General features: G+C 33.9%; 1 protein-coding gene across 2 annotated transcripts; it reads left to right on the top strand.

Annotated features, from left to right (window-relative positions):
• The first annotated feature begins 6,181 nt into the window (after positions 1–6,181).
• Positions 6,182–19,062, top strand: LOC116460390 (beta-defensin 110). Of its 2 annotated transcripts, none has more exons than XM_032141533.1 (2): positions 6,182–6,299; positions 9,061–9,345. In XM_032141533.1, the coding sequence occupies exons 1-2, from the start codon at positions 6,245–6,247 to the stop codon at positions 9,207–9,209; spliced, it is 204 nt and encodes a 67-aa protein (XP_031997424.1). In that variant the 5' UTR covers positions 6,182–6,244; the 3' UTR covers positions 9,210–9,345. The 2 variants fall into 2 exon arrangements, with proteins under 2 accessions (XP_031997424.1, XP_031997425.1); XM_032141534.1 differs by lacking the exon at positions 9,061–9,345 and adding an exon at positions 18,929–19,062 and having other exon boundaries at positions 6,195–6,299.
• Positions 19,063–21,459: the final 2,397 nt, after the last annotated feature.

Genomic DNA, 21,459 nt, shown 5'->3' with positions numbered 1-21,459 from the left:
TCCACATTCCCAAGTGCATATGAAAAATTCTGGGTCTCATCCCAGCTGAGACTGGCATGGCAGTTGCAGTGGCTGAGAAAGCTGTGTCTACTTCCCCATTGCCTAACTAGCCTATGTGGCAGTTTTTTTTTTTCCTTTGTTTATAGTTGACCCCAGGTTGGTACAAAGATATCCTGAGTGGGATATCTTCCTTAAGTATTGAAGTGGGGGTAAAACTTCCAAGCTGTTGATCATCTATCTTATCAATCCATCTCACCCATGTTCTCTCTGATCATATTGGAGACTCTGGAGGGAAGTCTGTGATACAGGCATCTGTCCTCTACTGTCCCTTTTGTCGCTTTTCCACGTTTTGGGGGGAAACTAGCAGGAACTGGATTTATCTCTCTTCTTGCCAGGATGAGATACTTCTGTATATCATATTTCCCCCTTCCTTAGGTGGAAAATACTGTCCTTATTCCCAGGAGTTACAATGGTAAATTGCAAGCAAGGAGAATATGAGTTACTGTTAAGGGAACAGAATAAAAGTTATTTTCTTCCCTTCTTTATTTTCAGCTTCTCACCTGTAACTTCTTTTATTATCAAAATGCCTAGTGGTTATATGCCACTGGTACACATAGATATAACCATTTTAGTTGTTAAAATATTAAAACCCTTTTATTGTTGTTGGTAAATAGCCACTGTGCTAATTCTCCAAATACACTCACTGTCACCACCGGATTATCATCCTTCTCCTGAAATGTCCAGACTTTCCCAGGAACTAGTAACAAAAGGGGTAATGCTTGGCATATCGGGAACTGCCAGTACCCTCCTTCAGCATCAGAGATAGAACTCATTCTGCCTGGTCACTGCCTGGCTGTGCCATCCATGTAAAATATGGTGAATATCATCCTCGAATATTCCTATAAATAATTACTCTACTGCCTCCGAAATACTCTGTGTTCAAGTGTCAATCAGCATGCCCCACAAGTTCTACAGAATTTACTTGTCCAGCCATGATGTGATTAAAATCAGCCTGAGCTCTGCCTCCATAGTCTTGTGAGAGTCAAGAACCCTTCTACAACTGGAATCCCATTCTTCCTTTTATCTTTGTACTCACCCATCTACATCTCTGCATTTAACTGAGGTTTAAAATTCACTCCCTGCTCTGGTTACTCAAAATTTTCTACTTGCATTTAAATACTATTTACACATAGCAAATTTAATTAATATTTAGTGGTCATAGGGTAGTTTCACACTGTAGCACATGTAGACTGCTACTCACATTCTAGCTGTTTATACCTCAGTTCCTGGGAGCAATACATTTTTTTGTCTTTCTTATGAAGATACCTCGATTCATATTTGTGCTCAGAGAATCTGTTTATACTCAGAATGGACTTTTCAGAGAAGGTAATCAGTTAAGACAGGATGTTTCTCCTAGAGAGAAGTAATACCAGTTTCTGAGAAAATAATATTGTATTCATATTTTTACAAAAAAGTTCTAAAATTATATATAGTCTCATGCATTATCTTTCTATGATTCATCTATATTTTTGGATGTAGCTAGAGTTAATTCATTCTCATCATGAATTTATCATTATTTGAATGACTACAATTTATTCATCCTCCTCTGTGAACTTTTGTTTTCAGTGATATGCTACTACAAACAATATTGTTATGATTATTCTTATACGTGTCTCCTGAAAGATTACATGTTTTAATACATCACATCATGACGTGAGAGAAAGAACTGCACAAAACCAGAAGATCCTGGACTCTCAGATGGTTGTTTCATTGAAATGAGTTTTTAGCTATCTCCTTTGAGGAGGGAAGGAGGTTGTTCTACATGTGAGACAAAAATTTAAATGGATATTTATTGAATAGAAAAAAAGGTACTGTAAGTCAGACTGGCTAGCTATTTAATGATGCATTTTTTTTTCTCTTTCTCCTGAGAGCACAGAGTATAGAAACTAGACTACATTTTCCAGCCTACCTTATAGTTAAGAGTGGCCATATAATTGAGGCCAGTTAACACTAGTGAATAAAATAAATCCTGGTAGAAATGATGTGCACCATTTTCAGACCCAGTTCATAAAATACTTTGAGGCAAGATTCTGTTTTACTTCCCCTTTCTTCAGTGACATTGAAAACCACATGTTGAAGATGACAGAATGCTAAGATGGAACAACACCCGGGTCCCTGAATAAATGCTTGAAGGAGAGATTCATACAGATCAGTGTTACCCATTTTGACATTATATGAGCAATAAAGAAACTTAATTCATGTTTGAGACATTATACATGTTTTGGTTCCTATATTATAACATTTATTATCAAATAATATGACCCGTCTGAATCTAAATTACCCTTCTTTAAAATAAATATAGCATTAACCATCCAGTAAGGTTATTGTGAAAAAAAATAGACCAAAAAAAGTGTCTAGTACAATACTGAGCAAATCAATGTTCAATAAAGGCTTTTTAAAAAAAATTTAGAAAGGTTTTGAGCATAGAAGAGACATTAGAACTCTTTCTAGCCAACTTTCCCTCTTTCAATGAGAACATCGAGATATATAAAGCATTACTACATTTCTTAACAGATTGTGTTCTGGGGGCCACAATTATTGAGTAAATTTGTGAACATTTAATGTGGTATAACTAAGAAAAATATAATTGTCATCAAGGCTTTTCATTAAACTCCTGAGAGCAGTCTATATGAGGTGAAAAGAGAAAGGACTTTGTTGCACATCTTTTTACAAGGATGAAAAAGCAACCACTTCTCGAGCTGTAGTGATATAGTGAAAGAGAAAACTATTGATCTTTGCTATGGTTCTTCTGCTTCTACCTTGACATTCTGGGGCTTCATGCTGGTGACCAGTTTTACTCCCACCTGTGTTTGCGACTGTGTGCTAAGAGGAGTTGCAGTGGTGACTGAGGAGAGCAAAGAAGGTTCTCAGATAAATCTTAGCTACACACCAAAACCTTCAACTCTGTTCCCTACCTTACTCTAGAACCAAATTCCTTTCACTCCTTACATAAATAGTGGAATCTGTAAGTAGGAAAATGTTTCATGACCTTTTCAAGTCAATTTTCACATTTTCTGTTGTTCTCTGTTCCCTTGTGAACTAGTTGCTTTGACTTTTTTTTTCCTTTTTGTCTCATAGAAAGACAAAGCTTTCATCATTTCCATTATGTAATAAAATTTTATCACTAATCTAATGACTAACACTACTTAGAATATCAGTGGAGCATAGATTTGGATCAAAGGGAGTGCAGCATTTTAATGAACAATTTATTCTGTTTCAGAATAAATTGTTCTATCTCAACTTATTGAAATAGAACACGCTGTTGGGTTGAACTGTTAGGTTCTGTTCAGCAACAACTACCACCTTTAATTAATTTCATCATCTGTTCTTGATCTTACAGGATGTTCTTGGGTCCTCAACCTTACAAATTTCACCTTATTATCTTTGCTGGTCAAGTAGAGAATAGAGTTCCCTTTAGACCAATGAAGGAATTCTATTTATTTGTCATACAAATTATTTTTTTACTTTATCCATTAAAAATCTTTATCTTTTATTTCAATAAAAGTGCATGGCAGACTTTTTAGAAAAGAATAGCAAGATAAATCTAGCAATTCCATAACAGAAAGATCACCGGAAAAAAAAAAGTGTAGATAGACATATTTTTATAAAGATGAAGAACTTCCATAGTAACTTTTATTTTTGCTTACAAGATTCAGCTGGCTTGTGAGACGGAAAAATCTGGCTTAAAGCGGAAAAAGCTAATTTATCATCTGTTACCTTTACCTTAAATCAAACAGAGCCACGTGACATCAAATCTCCTGTCCGCGCACATGGATCTCAGTTCATGGATAAAATAGCAAACTCTCACCAAAGTTCAGACTTTCACTGTCATTCGTTGTGTTGACAATTTTGAAGATTCCAGGCCAGTATTTCAGAACGTCTTTCCTTTTGTACTTGCCTGATTTTTTTTCCCTAACGGATGGGTTCAGATTGAAAAATGTTTAAGGAATTGTTACATAGGTGATAAGTCCTACCTACATGATATGGTTTGGCTGTGTCCCCACCCAAATCTCCCCTTGACTTGTAGCTGCCATAATTCCTGTGTTGTGAGAGGGACCTGGTGGGAGATAATTGAATCATTTGGGAGGGTTCCCCCATACTGTTTATGTGATAGTGATCTGGCACTTTCACAGACCACTGTGAAAATTTGAACACAGACTGCATGTTAAAAATATGTATCTTATAAAAATTAAATTACTTGAATGGGAAAATTTTATTGCAGTTATGTGTGAGTATCTATGTTCTTAGGAGATACACGCTGAATTATTTATAATAGATGTGATAAGTGTTATGATATCTGTGACTAACTCTTGAACTATTTAGCAAATAAAAATATAAATGTATTTTATAAGTGCATAAACATATATGTGTATGTATATATAAATACACATATAGAGAGATGCATATAGATGGGAATTAGTGAATTTAAAATGTGCAAAAAGTGAGCAATTGGTGAGTTTAGATGAAGGGAATATAGGAGGTAATCATATTTAGTGACTTTTCTGTGAGTTATAATTTTTAAAATAAAATGTTAAAAATTGAGTAAGAAAATAATAAATTAAACAATCTCCATATATTTGAAAGAGAAAAATTATAATAAAACTTAAAATTGCTTAAATATTTATTTGCTATATATCAATATTGTAGCAAAAAATTGTTTAGGGAAAAATGCATGGCTTTAAATGAGTATGCAAAGAAGAAAGAAAAGGTAAAAAGCAATGAGCTAAATGTTTTAGTTAAGACCTTGGAAAAGGACCAGAACACGGTCAAAGGAACGAGGAGGAATGAAATAGTAAAAATAAGAGAAAAAAATATTAATGGAACAGAAAAAAAGAACCAAAAAAGACAATACTAAGTAAAAAGAACAAAGCTGGAGACATCACGCCACACGACTTTAAACTATACTACAAAGCTACAGTAACCAAAACACCATTGTACTGGTACCAAAACAGATACATAGAACAATGGAACAGAACAGAGGCCTCAGAAATAACACCACATATCTGCAAACATCTGATGTTTGACAAACCTGACAAAAACAAGCAATGGGGAAAGGATTCCCTACCTAATAAGTGGTCTTGGGAAAAGTGGCTAGCCATATGCAGCCAAGTCTTTGTATGATTTATAAATTTTCTATAGTCATCTAATTTCAAAATTTCAAGTTCAATGTTTTAATTCTGTTTATGGAACTGAAAATTTCATATCTGATCAAAATTGCATGCTTACAAAAACTATTTTTTCGGATATGTGAGAAACAGCTGGAAGTTTTGCCCAGTACTCTGAAGCTGATGCTATAAAGAAAAACAATTGGCCAGGTGTGGTGGCTCATGCCTATAATCCCAGCACTTTGGGAAGCCGAGGCAGGTGGATCACGAGGTCAGGAGTTTGAGACCAGCCTGACCAACATGGTGAAACTCCATCTCTACTAAAAATACAAAAATTAGTCAGGCATGGTGGCAGGCACCTGTAATCCCAGCTACTCAGGAGACTGAGGCAAGAGAATCACCTGAACCTGGAAGGCAGAGGTTGCAGTGAGCTGAGATGGTGCCACTGCACTCCAGCCTGGGTGACAGAGCCAGACTCCATCTCAAAAAAAAAAAAAAAAAAAAAAAGACTTATATAGAATATTTCTCACATTTTTAGTGAATCCATAATTTACTGATTAAATAATTGCATATTATATTAATTGAAATAAAGTCATTTAATCTCCCTGGTTCTCATTGTTTTATCAGCAAAACAAAACTGATCTCAGTGAAAACTTTTTCCATAAAATCTTATGATTCAGGCATTCAACAATTTTATACTGAGGCATTAGAGTGTTTAATATTACATATAACATAGAATAGAGGAGATGATTACTATAACATTTAGCAATCCAAACACACATCCCCTATAAATAAAAGTCTCTTAAAAACTGTGTTTTCATGAAAGTCTAGTTAAGGTTACACAGCAGGTTTTACTTTTATGGGAAAAATTTAATAATACTTTTTGAGTTCATGTTCTTCGAGGGTGGCACTATTCAACCAAGCATACAAATGTTCTTGCTCTTTATAAGCCTCAGTAGTTAAAAGTACTTCCCAGGAGAATCTACAAATAAAAGGGATCTCTGTTTCCTTATTTCAAAACAACTGACTTGAAAAAGGAGGTCTGTTGACACTTTTTTTTTTTAAAGAAACTCTCTACCATGAAGATTCAACTTTTTTTCTTTATTCTGCTCTTTTCGGTCACAATTTTACCAGGTAATATGCAAATATTTGTGGGGATTTATACTAACAAATTTGAGAAGACATAAGTTGCTTCTTGATAAATATATGATAATAACATAGGGATTAAAGCATCATTTTACAAAAACGTAATGTGGTATTTTAGATTGGACTCCAGAACAGATAATAAAGACAATGGTGAGAAACAGACAAAAACAACAGGTATGAAAACTGGCAAAATCTGAATAAAGCATAGCCTAGTAAATACTATTACATCAATATTAATTTGTCAATCTTAATTAACATTACCAAGATTACGCAATATATAACATTAGGGGAAGCTGGCTTCCACCAACTTTGCAACTCTTCTGTAAATCTAAAATAATATCATAACAAAAAGTGATGTGAGAGAGAAATGGAGGGAGATTTTACTTTGTTGAAAGTGATGATCAGAAACTTCAGACAGATTAGACTTGAACAATGTATTTGAGGGCAGAAATAATAATTATTGAAATATCAAAGTATCACTAGACCAGTGGTTCTCAGAGAGGAGTGAATTTGTGCTCAAGGGAACATCAGGCAATGTCTAGAGATCTTTTGGCTCATCACAACTTGTACTACTGGCACAGTACCAGTTGTAGATAGAGCCCAGTATGCTGCTAAATAACCTACAATGCACGGAACAGCCTCTTAGAACAAAGAATTGTCCTATTCAAAAGGTCAATATTGCTTAGAGTGAGACGCCATGCCCTTGAGCTTGGCATCCAATTGACAGGGAGTATATTTAATTGATACTGTTTGAATGAGGAGATGAATGCTTGCAAAGGAGATTAGCAAGCCAAGGACACAAGCTGGAGAACACATGTAGAGGTCAGAATGAGGAGAAAGAAGACAATAATGTTTTAGAAAGGTGAAATAAGACAAAGAATGAATGAGAGAAGGGGTGGGGTCAGTCCAAGGAGCAATCATGGACAACAGTGCCAAATGTGGCAGAACTCTTGCCAAAAGTGAGAATAATTCAGGTGTCTGTCACTGGTAATCACATATGGGTTTGATAATAATAACTCCTCAGAAAATGTAGAATAAGTAATGATCTTTAGAAGTGAATATTTAAATTGTGCAGATTAACTAGATGCTCTTCTATGCTTTTGTTTCTTTAAGTTGCTTCATAGTCTGAATTGCTTTGGTTACATTGAGGAGGAAGCCAATATTAATAGTAGGACTTGGTTTTGTAGCCACTATACCAATGACATAGATAATGTAGCTCTGAGTCTATGTATTAGCTAACAGGTATTACTACTCACCATCAGGTGTCAGCTGTTGGAACTGCAGACAGACTGCGTAGACCAAAAGGCCTGGCCCTTGAGAAGACCAAGCAATAATTAATAGCAGGAAACAGTGGAATAATTTATTTGTTTTCATATGTGAAAATATTAAATCTGTCCTTTGGTCAATAATTAGATGTGTATACCAAAAAAAAGGCTACAAAACAAATGACTTCTGAAAACGCATTGGCCAGGGTACAATTTAAAACATAAAATTAAAGAAATTTTGACTTGGTACAATTTAAGATATAAAATTTAAAAAATTGACTTGGAATAGATCACATAGCCAATCAAACCAATGTTCTCAAACCCCCTAAATATATTCAATTCTAAATAAGAAACTTCTAGTGAGAGTCCATCTTTAAGCTAAAAAAACAAAACATATATCTTTTCTTACAGCTTTGACTATTACAAAGTTATTTTTGTATTGTGTCAATTTTTTTTTCTTATAATGTGCAAATTTTAGTTGCAGTTTTGCTCTCCTGGACATGTCTTCTTGTGACCCCAGCTACAAATCCCTCACCCATTCTTTCATGATTGATGAGAAAATATAAAGCCAGAGTAGGAGTTAACACACTTTTTCTAGAAATAAGTGAGACAACCAATATTATATGTTTTATGAACCCTATGATCTCAACTGCATTATGTTAATGCAAAAGCAGTTATAGACAATGTGTTAGCAATGGGTGTGTCTGTGTGCCACTAAAAGTATTTCCAAAAACAGGTGGCGGGGTGGATTTGGCTCCCTGACAATAGTTTATTGATTCCTAGTCAAAAGGTTTAATAGCACAAACAGTAATTGACAGAAATTATTTGTAAGTTATTATTTTAGAAACTTGGTGGTGAAAGAAAAATAAGGTAGCACTGGTAATTTTAGAAATCATGTAATGGTTAACAACGGCTCCACTTTTTTTTTCTTTATCAATGTTGTTATTAGACACATGTCTGAGTTAGATGATTTCTTCAGGGAAATAATCCCCAAATATTCAGGGGAGTTGCAGGAATTTAGACAAATTCGCTAGCGTTGCCTAGCTCTTGACATTTTAGAGAAGCAAAATCAAGCTACAGTGAAAATGACTTGAAGAAGAATTCATAAAGCACAACATTCAGTCTAAATAATGTTAGTGAGAGCAGAGAACAGGCAGCTCAAATGCAATTAGATGATTGGAGAGAGAGAGTCTAACCGAAAGATAAATTATGGTCACTTTTTTTCCATTGATTTTGGGAACCATCCTTGGGTCACTGCCCAGTGTCTTGTAAGACGGAAAGTGGAAACACCTAACTTAGGTCCAGACCCTTTTTATTTCTAGAATGTAGCTTGCACCAAGGGACAGTAAATTCACTTAAACTTTCCTCCGTAGGTAGGTGGACATTTTCACTCTATAATCTTTTCCTTCGTGGACTTTCTCCTTTTAAAACATGGATGTGTCATAGCTAGATGGCTAATTTTAGTCATTCTTCCCTTCTTACAGCCAAAAAGAAATATCCTGAGTATGGTAGCTTGGACTTGAGGAGAGAGTGCAGAATGGGTAATGGTCGATGTAAAAATCAGTGTCATGAAAATGAAATTAGGATTGCTTACTGCATAAGACCTGGAACTCATTGCTGCTTGCAGCAGTAATGATGACAGAAGAAAAGAGTCACAAGCTCCAAGAAGAGAGGATCAGCGTTATTAAGTTTTCCCAGCCCATCCTTCAAGGCCTGTGTGTCTCTATAATACACAAGAACTAAATAAAAACTTAATGTTGAACCATTCAGAAGTGATCATATGTCATGCTCATATCTGGTGCCTTTACATTACACTTTTCTCCTGATTTATTGGTACCAAAAGTAGCAGGACTTATTTTATGCAAGTTCCTCAAGTTTTCAGTGCTTCATGTTCCACAAGTTCCACAAGATTTATGTGCCTTGTGTTAGCTGCCATAAGTAAGGTTGTGGGAAACCCTAGGTCAAAGAATTGGGTAAGCATATCTCTAAGATACAAGCTTCCAGTAGAAATGTGCTGTTATTTTATTAGATACTGTTCCACAGATTACCCCCATGTAAATACATAAATCCACTGGGCTTGGGAGACTGGACATTGAGAGGGCAGATCTTTGTTGTGAGAGAGACAGAGCTGAAGTGAAAGGATCATGAGTATAAGAATGGAAGACCAGAGAAGAATCACAACCAGCTCCAATTTCTACTCATATTTATTATTTTGTAAAGATAAATGTGTATCAAGAAATAAGAGAGGTAGTAAAAAGAAAGGAGAATAATTTCAGAAAGAAGAGGAGAAAATAACTGAAAATTTAGACCAAAGAAGTAAAAAATAATGACTAATAGTTTAATGCAGCTATTCAGTCCTGAGAGATGACTGTGTCTGAGGAGATACATGACAAAAGGAAGCAGCAACAACCTTCACTTTTCAATTTCACTCTGCCTCAGTTCCTCATATGCTGTGGATCCACAGTATTCCTCACTAAAACATGTCAGTGATGCATCTGTACCATTTGTTTTCCATTTAGAAGAGTTAATTCTGTTATTTTATGAGTTTAGGAATACAATTTAACAATCCATATTAATTCAAAATTCTTAAGAAATATCATCAATACCACAACGTAATAATAAAATAGAATCTTCTTTTCATACCCCTCAAAATAAAATTAAACAATATTTTGGCAAATTAACTAAAGAAAAATAAAATGTATTAAATCATACATATAGGTCAGACTTAGACTCAAAAGGAGATGGTAAATCAAAAAATTCCAGGGGCTTCCTATTCTCTTGATGTTTTTATTATGGCTCTCTGTGGATCCATTTTATTCTTCAAATGCAGATATGAGATTTAAGTATGCTTATACTAAGCATTATCTACAAAAAGCCATGAATGGGGAACATTTTTTTCCTGCACTCAGATAAAATTTACATAGTCTTTGATTGTTCAGTGTGTTTTCTTGTAATGTAAATATCTTCAAAAGTATCTTTACAATAGTTATTTATAACAGCATTTCTCAACCTTGACACTGTTGATATTTTGGTCCAGCTAATCTTTGTTGTGGGAGCTATTCTGCTCATTATAGGTTTTACAGCATCCTTAACTCCTACCCAGTAGATGCAAATAGCACACTTTCTCCCAATTGTGATAATCAAAAATGTCTACCTATATTGCCAAATATCCTCTTTGGGGGAGGGGACAAATTTACACTTGGCTGAGAACTACTGATTTATAAAGTCAAGCACCCATTCTCACAAAAATTTAAAAATGAAAATGGAAACAATAAAAAAATCAGTGAGATTTTCAGGTGGCCAATTACATTTTCTGTGTTTTATGAGAAATAGTTATCTATTTAAATTTTTTATATATTATCTATGGGCTAGAGGTGATATATTGCTGGCTCCAGAAAGAAAAATTGGCCTAACTTCTGGATAATGAATATATTAGCTATGTCAAGAAAAAGATTAGTAAAAATAAATGTTTAAAATGAAAGTTATGAAGGTTTGATTTTTATTTATTTTACCTAAGTAGAGACTGAGCCCTCTCTCCATCAAGACATCTAGAGCAGAATTGAGAGGCCTAATATACTATTAATATGGGGAAAATAAGAGTTGAGTTTGTTAGGAGCCACCAAGAAGATGAGAGATTTTCTAAAAAACATGTGAGGCGTCTCTGCACATAAACAAGGCTGTGCTAAAACTCCTGGTGTACCCTGTATCTTCCAGTGCTTGACAGAGAGCACGACAACCATCTAAATTTCTAAGATGGCCTTTACTTGTGTTCAATACATTTAAGCCACCAGCCTCTGCCTCCAGCTCAAGGGACAAATTAAAGAAACTTGAAGGAGAATGTGAACCTACGTGCATCAACCTCAAAATTAATATTTTTTTTCCTGAGGAAATCTTTTAAGTGTTTTCTGTGTGAAAAAAAAGACTGAAAACTCTAGAAACCCTTTGATGAAGTTCTTTAGCCTGCTTCCTTAAAAAGTTAAAGGTGTTACTAATTATTCTGCCCCCAGAATTTACATTTGTCTAAGTTTGTAATTTATTAACAAAAGGAAGGCAAAATAATGCTTAAAAGTGGAAATATTTCTGGTGATTTTCTTGCTGATACATTGTAATTTTTATTGTATGAACTTACAAAAGAACTAGATAATGTTAAACTAATTCATTCTAAAAAACTTAAAGTTTTATATTTTTCCCTCCTATGGCCCACAATATAATTTTTCGTGACACTATGTATTTTCCTTCACATTTAGTTTCTTGTGAGTCTTGAGCAGTGACTCTGATAAAATAGATGCCACCAAGTGTTGGAAATTTTTGCTGTTATTTGGTAGTTCAATACCCATATGAATCAATTAAAAGCATTATATTGAAATTAGATTTATCACCATCAAATTCTCACACAAACTAGGAAGAGAGAAATTAGACTCCTACCTGGTATCATGTATTCAAACCCAACCTATATCAGTATTTATTTTACCTCAATATCCTTGGGCAAGAACAAAATCTAATTCCAATTAGCAATGTACTTATTCAGGCAAATTTTCATAAGTGGATTACTTCTTCCCAGGCTTAATGTCATGGGTTTTGGATATGGAGATTGAAAAATTGTAGCTCCTGGCTTAAGGAACTGATATTGATTGAGTACAAACTGATTTTTACGTAATATTCAATTTGATAGAGTTCACAAATGAATAAGGCATGGAATATTCTTCCAAAAAGATCAATGTCAATTTGTAATATGGATAATACACAGGTTAGACTACATTCAATATATTCTCCCTCATTTATTTACCAATTCAATAAATATCTATTGAACACCTACTATGTGTCAGAGTACAATATGACTGGGACACATAAAAAAACAAAACTAACAATGTTGTCTGTTTTTATGGAGCTCATAGTATAGTGAGTGGATACAAATATAAACAGTAAATAAAAGAAATAAGCAAATTATCTATTATATTACAAGGCGATAAGTGTTAGAAAAAAGGAAACAAAGTAGAGTGTAGTGGCCCACAATCTTGGGCTATAGTAATTTTAAATATGATTTGTCATACAGCCCTATTGTAAAGGCTGAAAAAAGTGTTCATAAGAGCATACCTGGAATGTGTGGGGAACACCTAGGAGGAAAGAATTGCTGGAAAAGAGTAACTGAGGAGGTGAGTCCTGGGAGAGGAAGTTGGAGAGAAAGTATCTTGACAAATTGATTTCCCAGGGATTTTTAGGAGCTAGAAAAGATCTTGACTTTTATTCTGAGAGCATTTCAAAGGGTTTTAGCCAGGGGAGAGACATAATTTGAATATTTTAAAGGTCTTTCAAAGATATTAAAATAAAATAAGTAGTAAATAATATAGGTGGTAAATTATAGAAGCTAAGTCCGTAATAATACAAACAATGAGGAATGGATGTAGAATTCTGGATCTGTTAAAGGTAGAGCTAGCTAGATTTCATGAGGGATTAAATTTTGACTATGGCAGACAGAGGGGTCAATAATGACTCCAAGATTTCTTGTCTGAGCAATTGGAAAGGTTGAGCTGTGCCATTGACTAAAATGGGAAGGATATTAGGTGTAACAAATTTTGGTTGGATGATTGATCCAATTTTGGACATGTAGAGTTTGTCATATCAAATAGATTTAGCAAGTGGTTAAGAGAAGAGACAGAAAATGAAAGTGGATACAGTAATCTTTTGAGTTGGCAAGACGGGATGACATCTAATGCAGAGATTGAAGGATTAGCTCTTCATCAGAGCATGGGGATGCTTTCTTCATTCATAAGCAGGAGGGGTAGAATACATAGATGCAGGTGCTGATTGGCAGGTTACTTCGGTGCTGAAAGTCTGTGGAGAGTCTCAGGAATCTTCAATTGGATCATTGAATTGAAGGGAGCAAGATCATTAGCTGAGAGTGAAGACAGGAAGGATGTTTTGAAATTGCGAGGAGAGCTGAGAATTTGTAAAGGTGTTCTCAAGGAGTAAGTTGAGTAGGCTGTAGGTATTCTTCACAACTGTCCTGTTTCTGGCATCTTTTTCCCATCATTTGTTGAATATTTCATTTCTTCTTATATATTTGAACACATATGACTTTGCCATTTTGTGAATCAAATATTCTTAAAAATTTTACCAACCTTATATGGTTCTAATTAGTAAATACAAATATTCTCAAGTCTCTTTCGTCTTACAAAAATCCTCCCTTATTTTGTTCTTAATTTTTCTTCAAGCCACTTTCTAATCTGCCTTATTCTCTTCTTCATCAAATTTCTTGAAAAGAATCTCAGACCCATAGTCTCCACTTAATTAACTCTTTTACACTCTTCCCACCATAAATTCACTCACACCAATTAACTGAAACTCTTCTTGCTCATGTTATATATGTTTTCCTGAAGCAAACTCAAAGGTTTATTTTAATTATTTATCTTGCTGGACTTCTGAACACATGCTAGAATTGACTGCTATTTTACAATTATTAATTGAATTATCTATTTTTGATAGTCTTCTAAATATCAATGGCCTCCAATGTGTTGTCCCGGCATCCCTTTTCCTCTTATTTTTATGTGCTTTCTCAATATTCTCTTGTTAATGCCAATAACTTCTCCTATCAAGTCTTTTTCTCAACCTCTGTCTTAAACCACAAAACTGTATTTATTACTACTTACCGAACCTACTGGGTAGCCTCCAAATTCTTTAATCATAATTTTTCCAAAATGAACTCATATTACTCACAAGGGCTAAAATCTGTTCCATGTCTTTTATTCTGTTTCAATATCAAACATACATCCTAAAGGCCAAAACATTGTCATTTCATAATCAGTTACGCAGTCTTACAAGCTAAAACACTTCTGGTCATTGCTTCTCTATGTCCCAGTTTCCTTTCCCGCAAATCCAAAACTTATCTATTGGGCTACATCTCATTCAGAAATATCTTCTAGGTTCACTTTCTCCTCTCTATTTTCAAGTTTCATTAACTTAATTATCTTATCCATCATTTCTTATTTAGACTGTTTTAATAAACTTCGACATAGATTTCCTGCTACAAAAATTTCTCTACTTCCTCCCTTAAAAGAGAAAAAAAGATGGAAAAGATGCTTAAAGTCTCATCAGTTTTACCACTCCATTCATGATAATATTCAACTCCTTAGCTTAGCAGGGCCTTTTGGCACCTGTGCACAGTTTGACTTTCTAAAGTTCACATCCATATAATTCCTATTGTGCTAAAAGGTCATACCATCCTGCATAGATCACACATTCTTTAAAACACAGTATCTATGTTTAGGATACATCTTTTTGCTTGTAAGACCTTCTCCACAATTTCAGGAAAATATGCTTTTATCTTTTAAAGGTCCAGCCACCTGTCATCTACTCAGCGAAGCAATGAAGCATATATTGCTTTTGAGTCCAACAAACCTAGCTTTGTTTGCTACTTGCTCTCCCACTCCCTCGGAAACCTTAGGCAGAGTTGAATTCAACTATCCTTATGTATGAAATGGGAAGAGTTATTGGAGGAGTAAATCCGAAAATGAATATAACTGGCTTAGAAAAGAATCTGAAACCTAGGGAACACTTAATAAAACATAGCTATTAGTAGTGGCAGTGGTAGTAGCAGTTAAAATAGTAATAGTAAAAATAGACTATTCCAGGAAGAGTTTACAACTCTTTATTTTGTGATGCAAGGACATTTTGCTTATATCTCAGAATTGCCTTTAAAAGTGATGAATTTTTTTTTCTCATCTATGTCATCACCCCCCAACAAATAGTAGTTGTCTTTTGAAGGTGAAGTGCTTAAATATTTTCTTTATTTTTGTCCCCACCTAGCACAGGAACAAGCACAATATATTTGCTGATTAAATGTGTGTTGTATGAATCACAAAGAGAGCATTCTCTTCATTTAACAGTAAAAGTAGAGAAAAATATGTAAATTAAGAAAAGATTATTTTAATCTGCCATAAATCTATAAATAACTCATTTACAGTTACAATGAAAACTTACTTCATAAAATTATGGGCTAAACAATTTTTCCTTATGTATTGTCTCATTTCATTGCCACACAACCCTCTGAAGTATTATTAAATGCATTTTTCAGTTAAGGAAACTGCAAATATAGGGCCTAAGTCATTTGCTAAGTTGACAGGAGAAAAACTGATGAATAACATGTAATAAAACATAGAGAGTTTTTTATTATATAATATGAATTAGGTCCCTATCTGTAATAACATATGTATTCACTCACTCTTTTTTTTCAGTTATTTATCTTATTTATTGAGTATTTTGTTTCAAGCATTTTGCTATGTGCTGAAATAAATCAGTGAATGAAGTATATAGTGGGCCTGGCCTACTGTAACTTTAAGATGAGAAGTTTGTGGTTTAACTATAGCAAAAAGCCATAGCAGGAATTAAACACTAGTAACAATGTGACAGCAGGGCATAAACAGTGAGTAACAGTGCTCCACTTAGGGTAAGGCTTTATAAGGTTTTGGTGTGAAATCCAAAAGGCAAATAAAGTTAAAGGGAATGAGAATAACCTGATTTTGAAGGCTTATTAATTTTTTAACACTATAAGAGCAACCTGTATAATTTATCTCATTATGTCTTTTGAAATTTCAATAAAACCTCAATTTAATAAGGAAACTGAAATCCAGTGATCTAAATCATTTGTCCTATATAGCAAAATGACAAATAAAATATCCAGTCATGAAACTTAATTCTATCTGATTTTGAAAGATCATACCTTTTCAAACTTTCAACTGACCCACGGCCTTGCTTCTGCCTTGACTTCAACTTCTATCCAGCAAGAGCAAATATCCTCCAAAACGTAACTCTTTTTACTTTCAACACCGCCTCCCTCTACTCTCAACTCTGCACTTACGGATGACATTTCCAGGAGCATCCTGAGGTAGGTGAAGCAGTCACCCTCAGAGTTGTTATTTGTGAGGAGGTGGAGAGACTTACGCCAGACACTTCGCTTGGGAGAGTGAAAAACTCCACGTGCCATTTGGGAAAACTAACATCGAGTCACGGAGACCACTGAGCTTTTAAGCTCTAGTTTTCGAACAGACTTGTCCCCATCTGTGTGCATGCAGGATTGTGTTGATGTCCACAGCATATCTCCACTCTATTCGTGGTACCTCACTCTTGATGAGACTCCCAGAAACGTTTTGGAATATATTCTCCTGACTAAGGCCCCAAACTAGCATTTGAATGTCTCTTTTTATGAAAAATAGTTATCATGGGCTCAATTTCTCCAGTGATGTACAAAATGTGCAGAAGTATAAGTGAGTGAAAGAGATACTATGCATCTTTCCTCCAAACAATTTGTTTTTACGTGGTATGTATCACCCAGTTTCATATCACATAAATACTCATGCACTTATGGATGACATTTGTATAGCATTCAACACCTCAAAATTGTTTTTATATATTGATATATATATATCAATATTTATCTATATGTATTATAAAATGATATATATCAATTTTCATAACAATACAAAGAGATGTTATTTTCATTCATAATTTACACATGGCAAACCTTTGATTCTATAGTGAGCCATAATTTGCAAATAAATAATAAGCAATAAAACCAAGTTTACAATGCATGCTTTTTGTTTTTATGTGGTTCTATAGATTTCCTCATAATTCAAAACATTCTTATTCTTTAAAATAATTAGAAAGTCAGAACAAAATTAGTACATTTTAAATATTACCATTATTTCTATAAGTCTATACTTTTTTCTAATTTGAATATATCTTAAAAACCACCATAGACTTTGGTGGTTTTAGAGTTGACAAAATATAACGGCTCAGGAATGTTGATTGGCTTAAAAAGTTTCTATCCTAGCAACAGTTACAAAATGTATATGCAATTATGCATCATTGTCTTCCTGACTTTAAATTATATCAAACATATCTCTGAAATGACTTTGTATTTCACCAAAATTCACCAATGGTAGGGATTCTGTCATTATAAATTAGTTTACCATTCACTATATATATATATACACACACACATCAAAAATATATAATTTACATGTCAAATATATATATTTACATGTCATATATATGTCTATATATACATGTCTATGTATGTCTATATATACATATATATATTTTTTTTTTTAGCATGTCAAAATCCACCTGACAGTCTCTTCCACCTTACGTTTAATTATTTTCTACCAACTTCATTAAGGGCAATAAGTAAGTGCTTTAGAGATCTTCTCTAGTTTTTCTCTACTTCGGAACCTAATGCCTGGTGAATACTAGGTACTAAAATAAATGCCTACAATTTTGAGTTGAAATGAAACATTTTTCTAAATTCCAATTCGATTCTATGTAGACAATTAGGTTCTATGAACAGACATTACATAATTTAAATCTGAATTCAATTCATTCTCTAAATTTTAACAAAATTATTTTGCCTCATTTTTTCCTGACACATATATGCACACATAACAAAATTTAATACTCAAAATATATTTCTGACAATTATGTTGATTATATTATATCATCCAGATAGGTAGAATGACTGACCAAAGATAGGTAAGTACATTGATAAAATTGAAAAATAAAAATATGCCTGACTCCAAAGTCTCTTTTCTACTCTAAAGGCATTTTCAGAGTACAGTTGAATCATTAGGAACAATAAAACTTTAAAGTAACAAAATAATTTGCCTCCATTTACTATAGTTTAATGTATGAATACAAAACTGTGAGTTTGGAATCTCAGAACATCTTTCTTTTCATTGTCTTAGATGGTTCACAAGAAACTATAATAGAATACTAATGTGAGGCTCCACTTTTTGCTAGATAGGCAGTGTACAACAAAATTATGTTTCTCTATGTAGATCTAAAGTACTTTAGTTTTTAGTTTTCTTGAACAGTTGCCCTATCAGTGAAGTTAGTATGTTAGAAGTCTTCTCTAGTTTCTCTGTGATTACTATTTGTGTGACCACTATGTTCAAATAGGAAAGAGATAAAGAATCAAAATAAATTATAACTATTGTAGAAGGGCTGATATTTTGGCTGCAATAACAAAGTATCACAACAAGTGTCTGACAATAATACATACAATTAAGTATCAAATTGTGTGTCACTTTCTCATTGTTACTGTAGACTGAGCCAACTGACCTTTAGTATGGATGTGAGCTGCAACATAAGGACATAGACATTTTGTACAAGTATAATGTTAGTAGCTCAGTCATTTTCTGAAATGATTCATAAATTCTGCTACAAAACAACTTGGCATTCCATTCTCTCCAACTTGCACACAGATGAGCTCATAACTGGAACATTTTTTGTCTTTCTTTAGCAAGAAAACCCCCAAATCAATAATAGACTAATAACTTTGGATATTTTTCTTGATTGCAGCCAGAAGCAATTTTGAACCAAAGTACAGATTTGAGAGATGCGAAAAAGTGAGAGGAATATGTAAAACGTTTTGTGATGATGTTGAGTATGATTATGGATACTGCATTAAATGGAGAAGTCAGTGCTGCGTATAAACTCTGGAAAAGAAGTACTATTGAGGATCAAGTCTGGAACAGAGATGCATGTTTTTCACTCAAGAGTAGGTAAAAAAAAAATGTTTGCAACATTTAATGAAAATATACACTTTTAAATTCTAAATATATCTATCTACATACAATGAATTTAGTCTCTACTTATTCCTTGGGGATTTTTGTATTTCTTTTTTTATTATTATACTTTAAGTTTTAGGGTACATGTGCACAACGTTCCGGTTTGTTACATATGTATACATGTGCCATGTTGGTGTGCTGCACCCTTAATTCATCATTTAGCATTAGATATATCCCCTAATGCTATCCCTCCCCCCTCCCCCCACCCCACAACAGTCCCCAGAGTGTGATGTTCCCCTTCCTGTGTCCATGTGTTCTCATTATTCAATTCCCACCTATGAGTGAGAACATGCGGTGTTTGGTTTTTTGTCCTTGCGATAGTTTGCTGAGAATGATGGATTTTTGTATTTCAAATGGATGAACACATTAAGGAAACAAGGAAACAGACTCTAATTATGTCTATAATCTCATTATTTCCACTTTGACTCTGAGACATTCATATTACTTATCTGAATTACTCTGCTCCCTCTCTAAATATGTGTATGTGACCTTATTTCCAGATTTACTGTGAGGATTATGGTTATCTTCATATATCCTGGTTTCCACACCAAAATCCCCCTAAGCCATCTACTCTTCTTTAACAGAAATTGTTTTTCTTACAAATATGACAGCTACCAATTTTGACCTGTCTGATGTGTTTTTGCATACATTTAACCAATTATAATGCTTTTGAAATGATACAGTTTTAACAATGCTCTCTCTGTAGGGTAATTAAGCACTATTCATAGCACGGCAAAAGGATAAATAACAAGATCTGAGATATAGAGCCCCTTTTAGCCGTGTGATTCTTTTTTCAAAGAAAATCTCATAAGGAAACTCAGGAATAGGTACCTTTGTTTCAGCAGGGTAGGGCTGGTGTCTGGCCAACTCAATCTTACACCCTCAGAGAATGTGTCTAATGAAGGAAATTTCAATTTGGTTGAGGCAAGAGTTAGAATCCCATAACTATGGAGAGTTTTGCATAAACCAGAGGGTCAGAAGATTGCCTAAAGGGAAAGAAACCACATCAGCACCTACTCAGGTCCAGTCAGAAATTGGGATTCTTCACTCAATAGCCCTCCTAGCCCAGGCAAGTACAAGGCGGCAGAAGAGAACTTTGAAAAAATTCTACAAAAGCACTCCAAAATACAGAGGTGTTCAGGAAACACGGTGTGGAGCAGGATCCAGGATCCCTAATCAGTATATATACATCTTTGTGTACAGTTTTATGCACACTATCTGCAGAAAAAATGAGAATATGTGAAACTGCTGCGTCAAAGTATATGTGGATTTTTAATGTTTATGCACAGCTAGGCTATACTGCTTGTTTCCCACAATGGGCCTACAACTCATCATTGCTCTATAATTGAAAAAAGGCAACATGTCATTATAAAAAAAATTCATAGAGAAATTTATTTATATTGTCCTCATTCCCAAAGTGTTAAATATTTTTGATAAGTTTATTGTATTTTTGTATTTTCTCTCCTGTGATTTAATTTTTATAACCATCATTTAACTTTCTTTAGGATTTTATTCATATCTGTAAATAATTTTACACAGTCTTTATGTATATTTTTATGTCTACTCTTGGCTTTTATATGTTGCAAATATTTTATTCAAACTCTGCTTGTTTGGGGATCATAAAAAATTATACATTTGTGCATAGTTAAATTGTATCATCTATTATATGGCTTCTAAAGCATTTTTCTTGCCTAAAAACGCCTTTTCTGTGAGAAGATCATAAAATGTTTCTCTATATATTTTCAATATATTTTATATAAACATGTATATATATTTGTATAAATATATTTTTCTGCATGTGATAATTTTCACGTTTAGGTATATAAATAGTTCTGAGGAATGAATTCCACTTTTGCAAACCTGTTCCTGAGACTGGTCCTAGGAATTCGACAGTTACATAAACAGCCATTGAATAATTTGCAATGTTCCAAGTTGCTTGGTTTGTCAATTAAACATAATGAGATTTATTATATTTTTTAATATTTAATTAAAAAAACCTTTTTCTTACCATCTAAAAGCAGAGACATTTAATGTCTGTGAATTGGGCATTTTATTTTAACTTCTCTTTAGTGGGCCATGGTAATCACTACCCCTAAGTACTTCCAGTCATATTTTGCTTTGCTTTGCTTGGGTATTCTTTTTTAAGACCTGGAAGTTACAAAATATGACTTGGATCTCTTGCTAAACATACTCTTTTTCGTAACTATAGCTAAAATATCTCCTTAAAGAACATCCAAATAATCCATCTTTTTATTAAAATGA

Source organism: Hylobates moloch, unplaced genomic scaffold (assembly GCF_009828535.3).
Source record: "Hylobates moloch isolate HMO894 unplaced genomic scaffold, HMol_V3 SCAFFOLD_20, whole genome shotgun sequence".
In the NCBI taxonomy this organism is placed as follows: domain Eukaryota; kingdom Metazoa; phylum Chordata; class Mammalia; order Primates; family Hylobatidae; genus Hylobates; species Hylobates moloch.
This window is presented reverse-complemented; position numbering and strand designations above follow the sequence as displayed.